Below are 15,965 nucleotides of genomic sequence, written 5' to 3' on the forward strand. Positions count from 1 at the left end.
TCGAGTCATAACCCTCATTAGTGTTTTCGGTTGCTGGGTCCTCTGCCCCTGGGATGTGTCGGCATCGTCGCCCTCAGTCAGCGATCATCTTGTCTATCTCATTTCGGTTGCTGGGTCCTCTACCCCTGGGATGTGTCGGCATCGTCGCCCTCAGTCAGTGACCACCTTCTGTCCTACTAACAGCTCCTTGCTGCTTCTTCTCTCTTCAACCCAGCTCACACCCCGTGAAATACTGCATAAGAAAAACTGGCAACTGAAAATATATGCTTTCTGCTATAGTGTACTATAGAGTTTAACTTGTTTATACATTCACAAAACAATAATATGCTTTTTGGTGTATTGTAATATCACATGTACATAAACCATTTATGGGAAAAAGTGGATGTACTTTCTTAAATAAACACAACAACCTAACCATTTAATAACTGTGCGGTTAAATATAATTATATTTGGTCAGAAGGTTACCAGCTTTGTATATGTAACTATATAACAGCAAGTGCTGGAGGTTTTTAGTGTTTATAAAACGCAGAAGCATTAAACTTAACAATTACCCTTTTATAAAGTACACATTAAGTAGTGGTAGCCTCAGATTTTTTCCACTAACATATCATTGGCATAAAAGATGCCAAGTCATGTACAATGTTGTCTGTGCAGTATAGTAACAGTAATCAATTAAAAAAAAAAAGAAAAACAGTAAATATGTTTTAAAATGACTCTTTTTCAATTAAAGTATCATTGTAGTCAGAGGTGCAAGTGATACATGCTTGAAGTAAATTGCTTTGTTTCATGTATAGTGGAAATAATTGAAGTACAATACAACACCAGAACAATTGTCATAAACCTATTTGCCACCATTTTTTGCAGACTCATCAAACAAAATGTTTGTGAATCATTCATTCAGCATGTGTCAGCATTTTTCTATGAGCACTATAATTACTTACAAATATTATAATAAAAGCTATATAATCAAATACAACTCACACAACAATTTTCTTTACAACCACTTGCTAAGACACAGTCTTGTGTTCGGAGGTGTAAATTATATATGCAATCTTTCTTTGAAAGTAAATCTCGATCTCTGGGTCACTGAATAGTGTTTCAAATGACTGTTTTGGGGACATTTTGCAACAGTGATCATTTTTGTAGAGGTACATTTTCCCATGTTGTGAATGCCTGACCTTTAAAGTTAAACTGCATTTTCAAATAAAAGTAGAAAATACTCAAAAAGTATCACACTGTGTTTTCTGTGTCTAGGTCTGAGAGGGGATACAAGAAGGTGCATCAGGTGTGTGAGTGTGTGTGTGGATTCAGAGAGTGGGGAATCGTGTGCTGGGAGACGTGTTGCTTGCTGTGAATCTGTTGCTGCAAATAGAGACTGCCGGCTAATGAACCGTGCACTGTTGTCAAGAGGAGGAGGAGAAATGTTATTGTCTATTATTTAAAATGTCAGTTTTCCAGCAAATTTTTACTTCTTTGAGAAAAAAACAAAATACAAACAGTGATGTTGAGGTAATGTTTATTATGTTTGGAAATAATCACCTTGGGATAATCACTGGAATTCTGAATATAGTTTTCACAGGGCTTACCCCTAAAAAAAAAAGTACAACCTAAGAACGCAAGAAACTTCACTTGCTATGCAAAAAAGCATACAGTATTAAAAATGAATGACATTTATTAATTAGGAAATATTCAGAACTTTTAACACTGTGTTTTTTATTTGTTGTTAAATACATCTTGCTTATTTTAAATAAAAATATGTTCATACAATGTAAAATATAAAAATAAATAAACAAAAAACATTCATGTAAAACTGCCTTAAGGGTTGTACAGAACATTTTGTAAATATACTGCAGGTTTGTTTTACACACATGTATGAATCCAATGTTAGTTTTGTTTTACAGTTATACAGTTTTACAGTACTAATACAGTGGTCTCACATGATAAACAATACATATTCTGGTTTATAGTGATGCTATTAAATATTTTTTGCAGCACAAGTTTTGTCATCCTAGATATGGGTTTGGCAAAAACAGTTCAGAAAAGTCAAGGGCAGTAATGCACTATTTTCCAGTACAGTATGTTTCAGTGGGATGTTCATTGGTTGTTTCTTTCTGTTTTTTTATCTTATGATATATTTGTATAGGTTAACAGATCCTCTGTCAATCCCATTACCAGTTTTGAGATCAATGTCATATGTGCTGAAGGTAGTTTACATCTGGAAACCCTGATGTTAACAGATGTCCACCTTAATGATTTAAAATCATGATTTGAATTCCATTTTAAAGCATGTGAACACTAGGCGCTGCATAATATAAATTGAGGTGATTATATGTATACAGTGTTTTTTATTTTTATTTTTTTATTAAGGTCACCATGACTGAAATTCTTCAGGCTCATCTCCATGCATGAGAAGTTCCTCGCTAAACGCATAGCTATCGTCACCTATGTCTTGAAAACCATATTCTTCACTAGAATCTTCACAGCCATCATCCCCTTTTCCAGCACTGCAACGCTCCCCTCTTCTATAATGTCTCGTGTCCGTGTTGCTGCTGCCACCTTCTTCTTTGCTGTGTTCATGCTCACTGTCTTCATAATCATCTTCACTGTCACTCCCCTCCGGCTCCTGCTCCTTCTCATTGCTCTTATCTTCTTCACTGGTATCTTCATCAGTTTCACTATCACTACTGTCATCATCTTCATCACTTTTGTGGTTGACGTCAAAGATTTTAATCCTGTTCTACATGTAAAAAAATATATATATGTATGAATATGGATAAATTCTGATGTGTTTGGAATGAGTATATGCCACATTTGTAGAAGGTATTTCATGTATTTAACTTTCTTCAACTTACCCTTTTATAAGCATCTTCACTGTCCCTGCTGTCATCTCTGGTATTCCCCTTTTCATCTAAATCACTCTATAAAAATATACATATCAATATGTTTATAATATTAAGATGTTTGAATGCAATCAAGAAAAAGCAATTGCCCTATATTAAAAAAGTGAACTCCGATTTTTCTTATTAGTATATATTCAAATGGAACATTACCAACATCACTTAAATAATAATGTGAAAAATATCTGTCTTGATTTAAAGTGTCTGTGTATTGTTGACTTACCTCCATTTCTGAGGTGTCATCAACTTCTTCAGATGTCTGTAAAATTATATATTATACTGTGAATATATGATCATCATTACAAGGCGTACAATGGTGTAAAATATTGCTTTATAGCCTTGGAATCCTGTGTACTAACTTAACTGAATCCTCTTTTTTATGTCCTTTCTGAACATTCACATTTGGCCTGACTTTTGCTGTAACAATGTTTCCCTCTAGGGGCTGTAAAACCTCGCCACCCCGCCTTACAGGTCTGGCTGTGCCAGGCTACACTCATTGCATCAGCATTGTGAAATATTGTGTGTTGAGTTACCTTGTCTTCTGAAGTATCAATACTGTCATTTTCATCAGATCTCTGTAAATGAATGATTGACAATGTAAATATTTGTTATGACTATGGGGAAAAAAAGTAAATTTCTTGACTGTTTTTTATGAACCATAGCAAAACATGTGGGGTCAATTGCAATGAACCAGTGATTTAGTCACATCAAGTGGATTAAAATAAGGACTAGAAAATCCTGCGAGTCTGTACAAATTAATCCTGACTGCAGCGTACCAGACAGATGATCCTGGTAATTGGTTTAATTGGTCAGAACAAGTGGAATAAGTCAGACAGATAATGAGGACTAACCTATAGCTATGGCCAAATGTTTTGCATCACCCTATAGAATTAATTAATTTTGCTTCATAAAGCCGACTGAAACCTGCTGCATAATGTTACGTTAATATATTAAATGACATACTGCTTTGTAGTTTTCCAAAACTATCAACTTTATAATAGAAATCTAATATGAAATACTGTACTACTATTATGGCTTCCGGTAGGACTTTTGCAATATCATTTTGTAGTTTCTTTGATTACATGATGTTAAATAAAATATGTAAATTAAGTCCATATAGTTTTTCTTTTTTAATCATGTCTCAATCCTAAAATTTTAGGTGACGCAAAACGTTTTGCCATAGCTGTATATACCCTTCTTTACTTAGCCGATATGCAGAATTCAGTGTCAGATAAATATAGGGTATAAAGTAAAGGGATTCCTGTACAAAAAGACAGACACATTTTTATTACACCAGTGTGATTCACACAAACATGTTCATGTAAAAATAAATCAAATTTCAAGTCTTTTTGTGCACATTTCAAACTGGCAGATCATACTTTTAAGCTGCCAACATTGCTGCATAGGCACTGAAATGTTTAATTGCGTGATAATGCAGTTTTTGATAGTTAAGGCATATTAACTGAAATTGTATTGCATTAAACTGAAAATGGTACCAAAGGTACATGATTAAAATGTTTATTTTAAATGAAGGGCCTGTAGGGTAGGATATATATCACCTTATTGTGTGATACTTTATTCTCACAGATCTGACTGACCGAACGTGACGGACATAAGAAATGTACAGAATAAAGTTTTCAGATGTGCTATTCATTTCAGGGGAAAATGCAGCTGTCTCTGCAAAACACTGTAAGCATTAAATGCTTCGGACAAGCAAGCATACTGTTAGTTATCCTAAGTACCAAGTTAATGTACTTGAACAGGATTGTCACAAATCTGATTTAGTAAGCTGCAGTCAGGATCTGGGTTAGTCTGATTTAGCAGATGATCCACCTGTGATGATTAACTTCTGGGACGCTGCAGTCTGGATCAGCAGGTGTACTAACCTTAGTCCAATCAAGTGGATTAAAACTGCTTAATCCACTAGTTAGACACATCAAGTGGTATGCTGCAATTGACCCACATAGCTTAAGCTTCTTTCACACTGGCATGATCTACCTGGTTCTGAACGTACCCAGGCAGTACCCGGTTTCATGAGGGTCGGGTACACGATTTCACACTGCTTTTGATAAAGCAGGGTTGACCTGGGTGACAGACGCAAGTACACAATGCGCGTATCAATGACCCGGAAGCAGCTTGTTACAGACGCTTCCATCCAAGCTTCTCTGTATTGAACCGTCGGCCCAAATATTGATTAGAGCAAATGTTTATTCATCCCTGCTGCAATCTGGCTCATGTTGTGTCTCAGTCAAAAAAAATATGGCTAAACAGAACAGAAATGTTCCTTGCAGAAGTGAAACCTTCATGCAGGCGTGGCTTTTTTTTATTGTGTCGGCTCACGAACGGCCATCATGCATTTTGTCTCTCTCAACCCAGGTCAAAGCGTGTCAACCCACATCCTGAGGTGGGTCGCCGGGACCCGGGCCCGACCCAGGTACGTGGTTTCACACTGTGCGGGACTGCGACCCGGGTAGGAGTGCCAGTGTGAAAGGGGCTTTAGAAGACCAGTTTAATAGGACTTACCGTGTCTTCTGAGCTGCTGTCACTTTCATCGGTGGTCTGAAAGGATATAATTAATCTACTGTCAATTATCAGTGTCAAATATCACTCAGAAACAGCATTCATCAATAAATAAATAAATAAATAGGGATATGTGAGCTGATGCCATTTCAATTCCTTTTATCATTCTGGTTTGAATATCAATATCTCTCTAATTAAGCATATTTCTTAGTTATTACAGTCAAGCTTGTATGACCTCATTATCAAACTCAATATATACCTAATATGATATCTCTGCAATGTTTGGACAATACATTTTATCCTTATTGTGATTTTTTTATTTTTTTTGTGTGTGTGTGTGTGTGTGTGTGTGTGTGTGTGTGTGTGTGTGTGTGTGTGTGTGTGCTGTTAACTTTCATTCCATCTTCTTGTAATAATGTGCAGTAGTGTTTATTGTTTAATTGTAAGTCTGTAAATTGTCTTTTGGTTTGTTAAAAAAAAATGATATATATATACACATTTTATATGTTAATAAAAAAATTAAAAACATTAAAAAATTGGACTTAAAGACTGCAATGAAATAAATAAATACATACATACATAAATAGTTGATGTAAAGATTTTAATGATCTAAATCAACTAATGATCTAAAGTGGTGGTTCTTAATACTGATTCTGAAGCGTCATTGTGTCTTGTGTTGTTCATAAATGGTCAATAATTCACCCCTGAGGAAAAAAACCCAGTCTGGATAATCTATTTGACTCATTTAGCCAAATATTCTTTTTCCTAAAAGATTTAAGTTACCTTGTCTTCTGATGAACTGCTTTCTTCAGATGTCTGTAGAGACAAAGTGTTGATGAATATTATTTGATAATAATGGTATGTAGTATCTGATTTGGTCTAATCATTTAAAACACTGTCCAAACAAAATAGTGAAAATGTTTTAAATTTGTTATGTAAATCATTGAAAATGCAAGCAGGTACAAATCACCTGGTCTTCTGATGAACTGTTTTCTCCAGAAGTCTAGAAATACAACAAAAAACATCAATGACATCACCAATTCTATACATTTTAATTGTAATTGTTGGTTTAAGAATTACAAACTCTGAAAAAGGCAGAAGTTGAAGTTACCTTGTCTTCTGATGATTCTGATGAACTGCTTTCTTCTGAAGTCTGTAAGACACAGAAACAAATACATTTATAAACAAATAAACACATACACAAACAAGCACAGTATTGAAAAAAAACATGCAATCTACTTCATATGCAATATCGTTGTAGTGCTGCACATAATTCATTTATTTATTTGAACTATACTGAAATAATTGATAATTGAACAAAACAAAACAATTCATCTGACCTGCTGTCTGACTGTGGCATAACAGTTAGACTAGTGTTTGTGCCCTTAATTCAACTTTTTTTTTTTTTTTTTTTTTTTTTGTAAAAAGTCTGGGCAAACCAGTTGGGGAAATTGCCCCCCCCCCCCCCCCCTTGCTTTAAATTGTATTTTTAAAACACATACTGCAATTTGAACATTGAATGTGGCTGTATCAAAATATGAAAATACAAAACTATCAACTTTATCATAGAAATTAAAATTTATAAGCAAATACATAATTAATACTTTATGCAAAATGCCATCTCTACAAATGTCAATTTCAATCACCTGGTCTTCAGAGGTATCATCTTCTGAAGTCTGTAAAATATATTGAAAATGCAAAAACATTAACGGTTTCATTTGACGCTAAGTATCCAAATCTAGCCTTGATTGCCACTAGCACTACCAGACTGATGGGAATACAGGCAAACCAATTGTTTCATGAAAATACTATAGATAACATTTAGAATACATTATTAATACAAATTGATTTCAGCCAGCAGTTACAGGTATGAATGTACATGGATGTTTAAATGTCCTCACTTTCTTATGAAATACTTTCTTCAGATGACTGTACAGAGAAAATGTATAACCCAATTCAAATGGTGAAGGTAAAGGTATTACATGAAAGAATTTAAAATAGAAGCGAGAGGTTAAAACAGCCACGTTCAAACATGGTGGACTATTCTCAATCCTCCGCTTGTTTAGCTTGATTTATTCCTCAGTGAATAAGAAACTCCTTTACTCCCTTTTCTCTTATGAGAATGCACCCAATAGTGGTCATATTTTACTTGCAGGGTTACATTTGACTTTTATGGTAATGAGGGTCTCAGTGAGCGCATCGGTCTGTTTAGCGGCCACACTTGCAGCCCAGAGGTGTCAGAGGAAGGGCAGCAAAGTCCTCTTGGCACACAGAAAAGAAAATAAAGGTTTTCTGAGAAGGAGCCGAGAGTCCTTACGGCTGAGGTCACTCAGCATGAAACGAAGTTGTTCGGAAAAGCCTCAGCCAACATCAGTTATGCTAGTATCCTTAGGAAATCATATGCTCTTTTCTTCATTTGAATTAATTTCAATGTAATTTTAATGGATAAATGATGGCAAAGTGCAAATTTGATAGCGGGTGCAGAACGCCAGGTGAACACCATTCTTTACATATACGCCACATTTTTAGCGGCCGCTAAAATCAGACTACGGTTGCTAAACACGATTTATGGCCGCAATATGGGGGGTTTACACCCGCAAATCATGTTGTGCGTATCCTTACATCTACCCCTTAATGTATACAAATCTGACAGCATTTCGACTAGACATATTTCTCAATGTCTCCAATAAAAAAGGTTGTATATGTTTCTTTTAGTATTACTACTTATACCTTCATTTTAGTGTTTTAGAGTTATGCATAATGTACTACTAAATTGTAAATATTTATTGTAAAGATTGTTGTACAATTACCGTATCTTCTGATGTATTTTCTTCAGATGTCTATAAAGAAATAATAATTAATATGTTAAATACTTTAAAATAATCCCCTGTGGAATTTAATAAATCAAGTGCCTGTGGAGATTATTTTTAAATACATTAATGGAATAATCATATCTAAAAATCAAATAAGTATAATAAAAAAAAATATTGGATACTTAAATGACAATTTAAGTAGATTTTACAAGGTGAAGGCAAATTAATCAAGATTTGAGAAAATTGTAAAAAAAAAAAAAAAAAACTCAATCAAATAGCCTGAATGTTAAGTACATATAATTACCATGTTTTCTGTGGTAATACTCATTTCCGATGTACTGTTGGGTTCCTAAAAATATAAAGAAAACTTAGTGGAGTGGAAACAAAGGTATAGATATTATAGAGAAAAAAGTACTGCAGTAAAGTTCTGTATGTAAGACCTTTTAAGTTGCATGTAATATTAACAGAGCTTATACACTCATGATACACAGTTTAAAACAAAATAGTGTATACGTCACACCTATAGAGATGAACAGAGGTAAATTTCCAAGATCAGGTAAGAAAAAAAGGTTTAATTCATTTTATGATATTAATTTATTTGCACGCTTCACTCTCAACTCTTCATCTTTGTTGGACTAGATTGTTATTTTTTTAAAATCATCCAGCACATTTTTTTGATCTAACTCTATTTTAATTGTTACATTGCCTGTCAAGGTCTGATTGAATTATGTCATTTTATTTGAACTTCTTTCCTCTTAAAGGGTACATAAGGATCTTTTTAATTTATTGCGTTACTGTGTATGTTCCCATGTGTTGCTACAACTGTTTACGGAAGGTGTGTGTGTATTGTTTTAATTATTATTATTTTTTAACATTTTTACCACTTTTTTAAACTTTTAAATTCCATTCCCTGCCTCGAGATGGCTTCACATGTACCCGCATGGACCTCTCAGAACAACATTTCCCATCATCCTTCTGCTCACTGGTAAATCCATCTCCGTTACCTATGTCAGCAGGAGGAGGATGGGAAATGTAGTTCTGAGAGGTCTATGTGGGTACATGTGAAGCCATCTTGTGGCAGGGAATGGAATTTAAAAGTTTAAAAAAGTGGTCAAAATGTAAAAGAAAAAAAAAAATTAAACAATACACACACCTTACGTAAACAGTTGTATCAACACATGGGAACATGAAACACAATAAAATAAAAAGGTCCTTATGTACCCTGTAACTGGATTGCTTGTTGTCACCTTCCTGTTTATGTCTTAAATGTTGAATTATGGGCACTTGCGCAACTTGTTGTTTTTCTTCTGGCAGCAGTAAATGTTATTCATTAGGAATGGCTACAATTACTTTATCTTATAAACACTACTTGATCACTGCCTTTTCTTTCTAAGTTGGACATTAGATACTCCTACTTCCCTTTGCCATCTACAACTCTAGAAACCACATTTGGCAATGAGTCCAAAAAAGAAAAGCTGTATTCCATGTTCCTTGTACATTGCCCTATTTAAAGTATGCAGAGGCATGTGTGTCCCATTGTATAACTCCATATGATTAAGGCTGTAAGAAAATAACAGGCCGTGAATTTGTTGCGGAAACTGCAACTTTTAACACAGACCACAACTTTTTATAGTTGCCGCAACTTTTAATGTGACACAATGTTTCAATTATTTATATGTAATTTCGTATTGGTATGGCTTGTCATCCTCACTAGCCAATCAGTTATCTTCTTTCCCGTTGCTATGGTTAGAAGACTGTAGGCCATGATGCAAGTACTGGACTTACTTCCTGTTAAATTTTGTGACTGAAGGTTTATTGCCGTTTTGCAAATACTGTTGTGGCTGTTCAATTTTGTGAGTGAGCTTTTACTGTTATGCAAGTACTGTATGTTATGCGTCATTATTGTTAGCTGCAACTCTTTACATGGAATGAAACACAGCATAAAACGTTTTATTTCAAATTGTGATGAAGAGGGAGTCTTAAGAACTTATGTTCTGGTTATTTATTTGTATCTATTTGCGCCGAAACCTCAACTTTAATACACATTGGTCGCAACTTCTTGATAAAAAAATCACGATTTTCTTACAGCCTTACATGATATATTTAATAAATTTGTGAATGGCTTACGATGTTGTTTTCTGGGCTATCTTTCATTTCACTATTTTGAAAAATCTGTTGGAAAACAAGAAAACAAACAAACAAACAAACAAACAAACAAACAAACAAAAACATATTAATAAAATCTGATCTTTTATGTATCATTAATCAAACAACATCAACTAGATTCAAAGCACTTACTGGGACAGTGTAGACTACACTCAGTAGATAGACAATGGCAATGACTGTCTTCATTCTTGCAGTTAATTTCTACCAAAGAAAAGGTTCATTTTTGTTACCAGACTGTACTGCTACTTTTTTTGTATTGTAGCTATAAACATAGATTTAGACCACAAAGACGATATTATTTGGAACTTTCAATTACAAGTCAGGCAGCTCTTTCTCCACACAGTAAATATAATAGAATGTCTAGCTTTAAAAACGTGAAATGGAACATATTAGCCTAAAGCTATTCCTGATTTATTTATTTATTTATTTTTAATTTAATGAGGCGTTGGAACCTGCAGTATCATTGGTAACACTATATGAATACATTTTACTGGTACTCTAAAAGTCAAAACAGGACACCTACTCAAGTTACAAGCAAGGCATTTTTTGTTATTCCTTAAGGTCAGATAAATAGTACGCATGTACTAACTTTAAGCAAGAATGTCATTTCACCTTTATTACAATATTAGTGAGGGTCACAGAATATTCATAGATTATTTGATGCACAGTCATTTCAGCTACAAAATGCAACCAAGTTGTATACAATTGTATATTGTATGTATATCATGGCTACATACATCAAACTGAATAATATTACGATTTTTTGTTTGACATTTCTGACTAGGTTATACTGGTAACCCATTAATAAGTCTTCCGTTAATTTCCAATATAGAGCAATACAGGCAATTATAATTGCCTTACCAAAGCAAAACTGTGTGCACAAAACAGCTAAATAAAACACAGCAATATTAAGTAAATAACAGAATAAAAAAGACCAATCAGTATTCTTACCTTGCTGTTGTTCAGTTAAAATGCACTGGTAGTTTTAAAATATCCTGGGTTTACCTTAATTTGTTATCTTAAATGCTGTTTGAAAAAATGTGTTATCCTCAGTGAAATTGTCTAAAGATTAGTTTGATGAAGCCAGCATTTAAACTCTACTACAGGTATCTTGCAACCAATCAGAACTTTTTCATATCAATATGACAGGACAAAAGTGTAAGTGACTTTTCCTACCAACCTACAAAACTCCTACACTTCCTTCTGCCAGAGAAGCATGTTTATTCTAAAATCCTCTTGTGGTTTAAAGATGTTTACACTCCTTTCCTCTCCATTGACTGCCTTGTCAAAGGTTTCTAAATTTAACTGATTATTATATAGTCTGCTCAGAGTGAACACAGAGTTTTCGCCCACATTCTTAAGGTTATAATGAGTGTATCTTCCGGCAGGCAAATATTTAATTTTTGTCTAGAAGAAAATTGAACTATTTCACACTTTTTTAAAGACAATATTCAGTATTTAAAATATAAAGTAGTACTGTACATTCATATCAAGTGGTGTGCTTTGTAAAGCCTACATCTCATAGCTAAAAACACATTCTCCAAATTGTTTGTTTCTGTGACCTCAAAAATAAAAATGCGATGTGGTCAGAGCCACACCGGACTTCCTTAGGGGTTCTAATTTCATACCAGTACATAGTTGGAGAAAGACATCCGGTGTATCTAAAGCTAAGGTGTCATTTTCTATATGTCATTTTGCATAACATCCAGTGCTCTAGCCCAGTGGTTTTCAATCCTGGTCCTGGGGGACCACTGCCCTGCTGGGTTTTGTTCCAACCAAGCTCTCAATTACTTAATTGAACCCTTAATTGAACAAATAATGAGCTTAATTTGACTTTTTAAATAGTGTAGACGTTGGGGAATTTAAGTTCCTTATATAATTTTATACCTAAATTGAAATCTCCATCTGTTTAAAATAATTAAAAAGCTCAGATTAGGCAAATTATTAGTTCAATTAAGGGTTCAATTATGCAACTGAACACTTGGTTGGAACAAAAACCAGCAGGGCAGTGATAACCCCCAGGACCAGGATAGAGAACCACTGCTCTAGCCAATGCTAACTGCTATTGCAATATGTTTAGGGTGCAAATGAGCGCAAATAGATTTAACAAACATGCTTTTGTGTCAATGTTTGGTGTCGGCAGCACACGGGTGACTTAATAAACATGAATATTAATGATTTTTCATCCTGGTGCAGGTGTTGCACAGTGCCTGAGATCACACTTAAAGCATGTTCAGACCACGTATAATAAGGTGCACTAAATAACTGCTGTCACTATGAAAAAAAAAAAGGATCAGCATTTACAGAGTGAAAGAACAAGTGCAGTAAAGCAATATTTGGGAATTTCTTTTTGAAGTTAAAAATAAATGTCTGTCTGATAATAAACACCATAACTTTCAATGTCAGGTTGTACATTGCTTCATTGTTTAAGAGCGGCAAGATACAGACGCAGACAAAAGTATTGGCACCTTACAGTTAATATAAGATCATTCAAGAAAACATGTTAAATACAAGCTTAAATGGCAGCTCCACAATTGGGAGAATATATATTTTTTCCCTCCATAATGTATTATAAAGTGCAACACCAATCGCATTGAATAAAAAAGCTTTTCAAATCTGCAAAACATAAAAGTGCCTAATTTTGGTTTGAAACTGGAAAATGAATGGTTACCATGCACAGGCATGATGGAAAATACTGTACAGTGTCAGATTCGCACATACTTAGTGAATAATTATTGCTCAGCTGGGCAGAATGTTAGTCTGCATTGCACCATCCTTATAATGACCCTAACTGTCTTTTAAATCCAAATTGTAATTTGTTAGAAAAGCATATTTTATTAATTATAGTGGCTGAAAATTATTCACTTTTCATACACAAACATTGCTGCTATAACTAGGGGTCTGACCAAGAAAGAAAAACAGGAAACAAACAGGAAACAACTGAGACATCCTGTGACATCACATATGTATGACAGTACTGTTACGTGGGATATAGCTATACACAAAAAAAAGAACCAGTAAAAACAAACTCTAATCGTCAATACAAACAGATACTGCAGTGGGAGATTGTGGTATTTGGAGGAGGGTGGTTGCTGGTATGCTATTAGAGTAAGTAGAGGGGTTCGAAAAATACAGCGTTACACATCATTTTTCTTTTCATTGTTAACATCCTGACAATTTTTTACACTCATAACTTTAAAGTCCGTTTCAAAGCTCTTTTCAAAATGTCTGCTCTAGTGCACGGATATTGTAAGGATTATTGTCAGACATGTAACACAGCAATAACGATCCATGATGTGGTACGGAAAAGAAAAACCAGACCACTTGCTGTTATGTTTTTTTTTTTTTTAATCGTTCTTCCTGCAGCGATTTAGAGGACAGATCTCAACCCCTGCTGCACTAGCGCAGCCATTTTTAAAAGAGCTTTGAAACAGACTTCAAAGTTCTAAGTGTAAAAAGTTGGCAGGATGTTAACAATGAAAAGAAAAATTACAGGTACGTTATTTAAACAGTTGTAGCAACACGTGGTGACGCATAATGCTATATTTTTAGGAACCCCACTACTTACTCTTTAAGATGGAGAATTAAAATGAAAGCAAAAAGGTTGACAGACCCTGGGGTAGGCTGATTTGGGGTGATTTGGGGTGCCTCGAGCTGAGTGGAGCTCCATCAGTATCTGATATGGCTCTGTGTTTTGCACTGTCCCAATATTCTATGGTCATGTTACATAAATTAAAGCTCCATCTGAAAGGCAAAGACACAACACATACACTTGTTTTTCATTCTCCTCTTGATGACCTATTTTTGTTTCTTGAGCACCGCCTAGTGGGCAATCTTGATTTGAGCACTTTGGACTTCTCTGCTCAAACTAGAAGTGTAAGAATCACTCTATACACAAATCAGAGAGAACAAAAAAAGAAAGAAATATGTGGTTAATTTATTGTGAATTTAGGTTTTCAAAGCTTGCCAGACAACTGAAAATAATAATAATAATAATAATAATAATAATAATAATAATAATAATAATAATAATAATAATACAAGAAATAGTAACTCAAGAATTATGCATGGATTAAAATACATAGCTAGAAGTGCTGGATTTGCCGTAAACATCACTTGAATTGCACTTCCTCGTTGTTCTTCCTCACTGCTAGAGCTATTTCTACCTTTAATAATAATAATAATAATAATAATAATAATAATAATAATAATAATAATAATAATAATAATAATAATAAAAACTATATATATATATATATATATATATATATATACAGTGCCTTGCATAAGTATTCATCCCCCTTGGACTTTTCCACATTTTATAGTGTTACAACCTGGAATTAAAATGGATTTAATTGGAATTTTTACCATTTGATTTACACAACATACTTAACACTTTGAAGGTGCAAAATATTTTTTATTGTGACACAAAAGTTAATTAAACAAAAAAAAGACATTTGTTGGTTGCATAAGTATTCACCCCTCTGAGTCAATACTTGGTAGAAGCACCTTTGGCAGCAATTACAGCTGTGAGTCTTTTTGGGTAAGTCTCTACCAGCTTTGCACATCTGGATCCTGCAATTTTTGTCCGTTCTTCTTGGCAAAATTGCTCAAGCTCTGTCAAGTTGGATGGGGACCGTTGGTGAACAGCAATTTTCAAGTCTTGCCACAAATTCTCAATCGGATTGAGGTCTGGGATTTGACTGGGCCATTCTAAGACATTCAGGTTCTTGTTTATAAACCACTCCAGTGTAGCTTTGGCTGTGTGTTTAGGGTCATTGTCCTGCTGGAAGGTGAACCTCCGCCCCAGTCCCAGGTCTCTTGCAGACTGAAACAGGTTTTCCTCTAGAATTTCCCTGTATTTGGCTCCATCCATCTTGCCCTCAATCCTGACCAGTTTCCCAGTCCCTGCCGATGAAAAGCATCCCAATAACATGATGCTGCCACCACCATGCTTCACCGTGGGGATAGTGTTCTCAGGGTGATGAGCAGTGTTGGCTTTGCACCACACATAGCGTTTTGCGCTAAGGCCAAAAAGTTCAATTTTGGTCTCATCAGACCAGAGAACCTTTTTCCATATGTTTGCTGTGTCTCCCACATTCTGCCTTTTGGCAAAATCCAAACGGGATTTGATATGGGTTTTTTTCAGCAATGGCTTTCTTCTCGCCACTCTTCCATAAAGCCCAGCTTTGTGGAGCGTCCGGGTTATAGTTGTCCCATGGACGGTTTCTCCCATCTCAGCTGTGGATCTCTCCAGCTCCTTCAGAGTTACCATTACGGTTGCTTCTCTGACTAATGCCCTCCTTATCTGGTCACTGAGTTTTGGTGGAAATACTCTGTGTAAGTGCCTTGATACTTCTGCCCCCTTGTGTATTGTCTGAGAAGTACCATTCCAGACAAAATAAATATTTCCTGAGTGTTATGTTTGGGGATGACCTCTTCTGCCACCCATATGGAACAGCATGCCTTCATGCAACAGTTTTTGTACAGACATTGGACTGAAAACGTTTGAACATCTAGGTATTAATGTATACTGTAGTAGGGGCATTTATTACAGTATTTTCTTTAG

General features: G+C 34.9%; 1 protein-coding gene across 1 annotated transcript; it reads right to left on the minus strand.

The window, feature by feature from the left end:
• Positions 1-1,510: 1,510 nt before the first annotated feature.
• Positions 1,511-11,571, minus strand: LOC117420461 (dentin sialophosphoprotein-like). Its single transcript, XM_059027888.1, has 14 exons — positions 11,348-11,571; positions 10,529-10,597; positions 10,358-10,402; positions 8,535-8,579; positions 8,228-8,257; positions 7,064-7,093; positions 6,529-6,570; positions 6,388-6,420; positions 6,201-6,233; positions 5,421-5,456; positions 3,431-3,472; positions 3,121-3,156; positions 2,853-2,918; positions 1,511-2,737 (listed from the first exon to the last, which is right to left on the minus strand). Exons 2-14 carry the CDS (start codon positions 10,580-10,582, stop codon positions 2,369-2,371), a joined length of 861 nt encoding a protein of 286 aa, XP_058883871.1. The 5' UTR covers positions 10,583-10,597; positions 11,348-11,571; the 3' UTR covers positions 1,511-2,368.
• Positions 11,572-15,965: the final 4,394 nt, after the last annotated feature.

This window comes from Acipenser ruthenus, chromosome 1, assembly GCF_902713425.1.
Source record: "Acipenser ruthenus chromosome 1, fAciRut3.2 maternal haplotype, whole genome shotgun sequence".
Lineage (NCBI taxonomy): Eukaryota > Metazoa > Chordata > Actinopteri > Acipenseriformes > Acipenseridae > Acipenser > Acipenser ruthenus.

Bases quoted from the DNA above. Each gene is read 5' to 3' on its own strand.
- LOC117420461 (XM_059027888.1), bottom strand. From the start codon at position 10,582: ATGAAGACAGTCATTGCCATTGTCTATCTACTGAGTGTAGTCTACACT. The intron at 10,403-10,528 runs GTAAGTGCTTTG...GTTTTCCAACAG, and splicing joins GTGTAGTCTACACTGTCCCA to ATTTTTCAAAATAGTGAAAT. The intron at 6,234-6,387 runs GTGATTTGTACC...TTGTCTCTACAG, and splicing joins ACAGTTCATCAGAAGACCAG to ACATCTGAAGAAAGCAGTTC.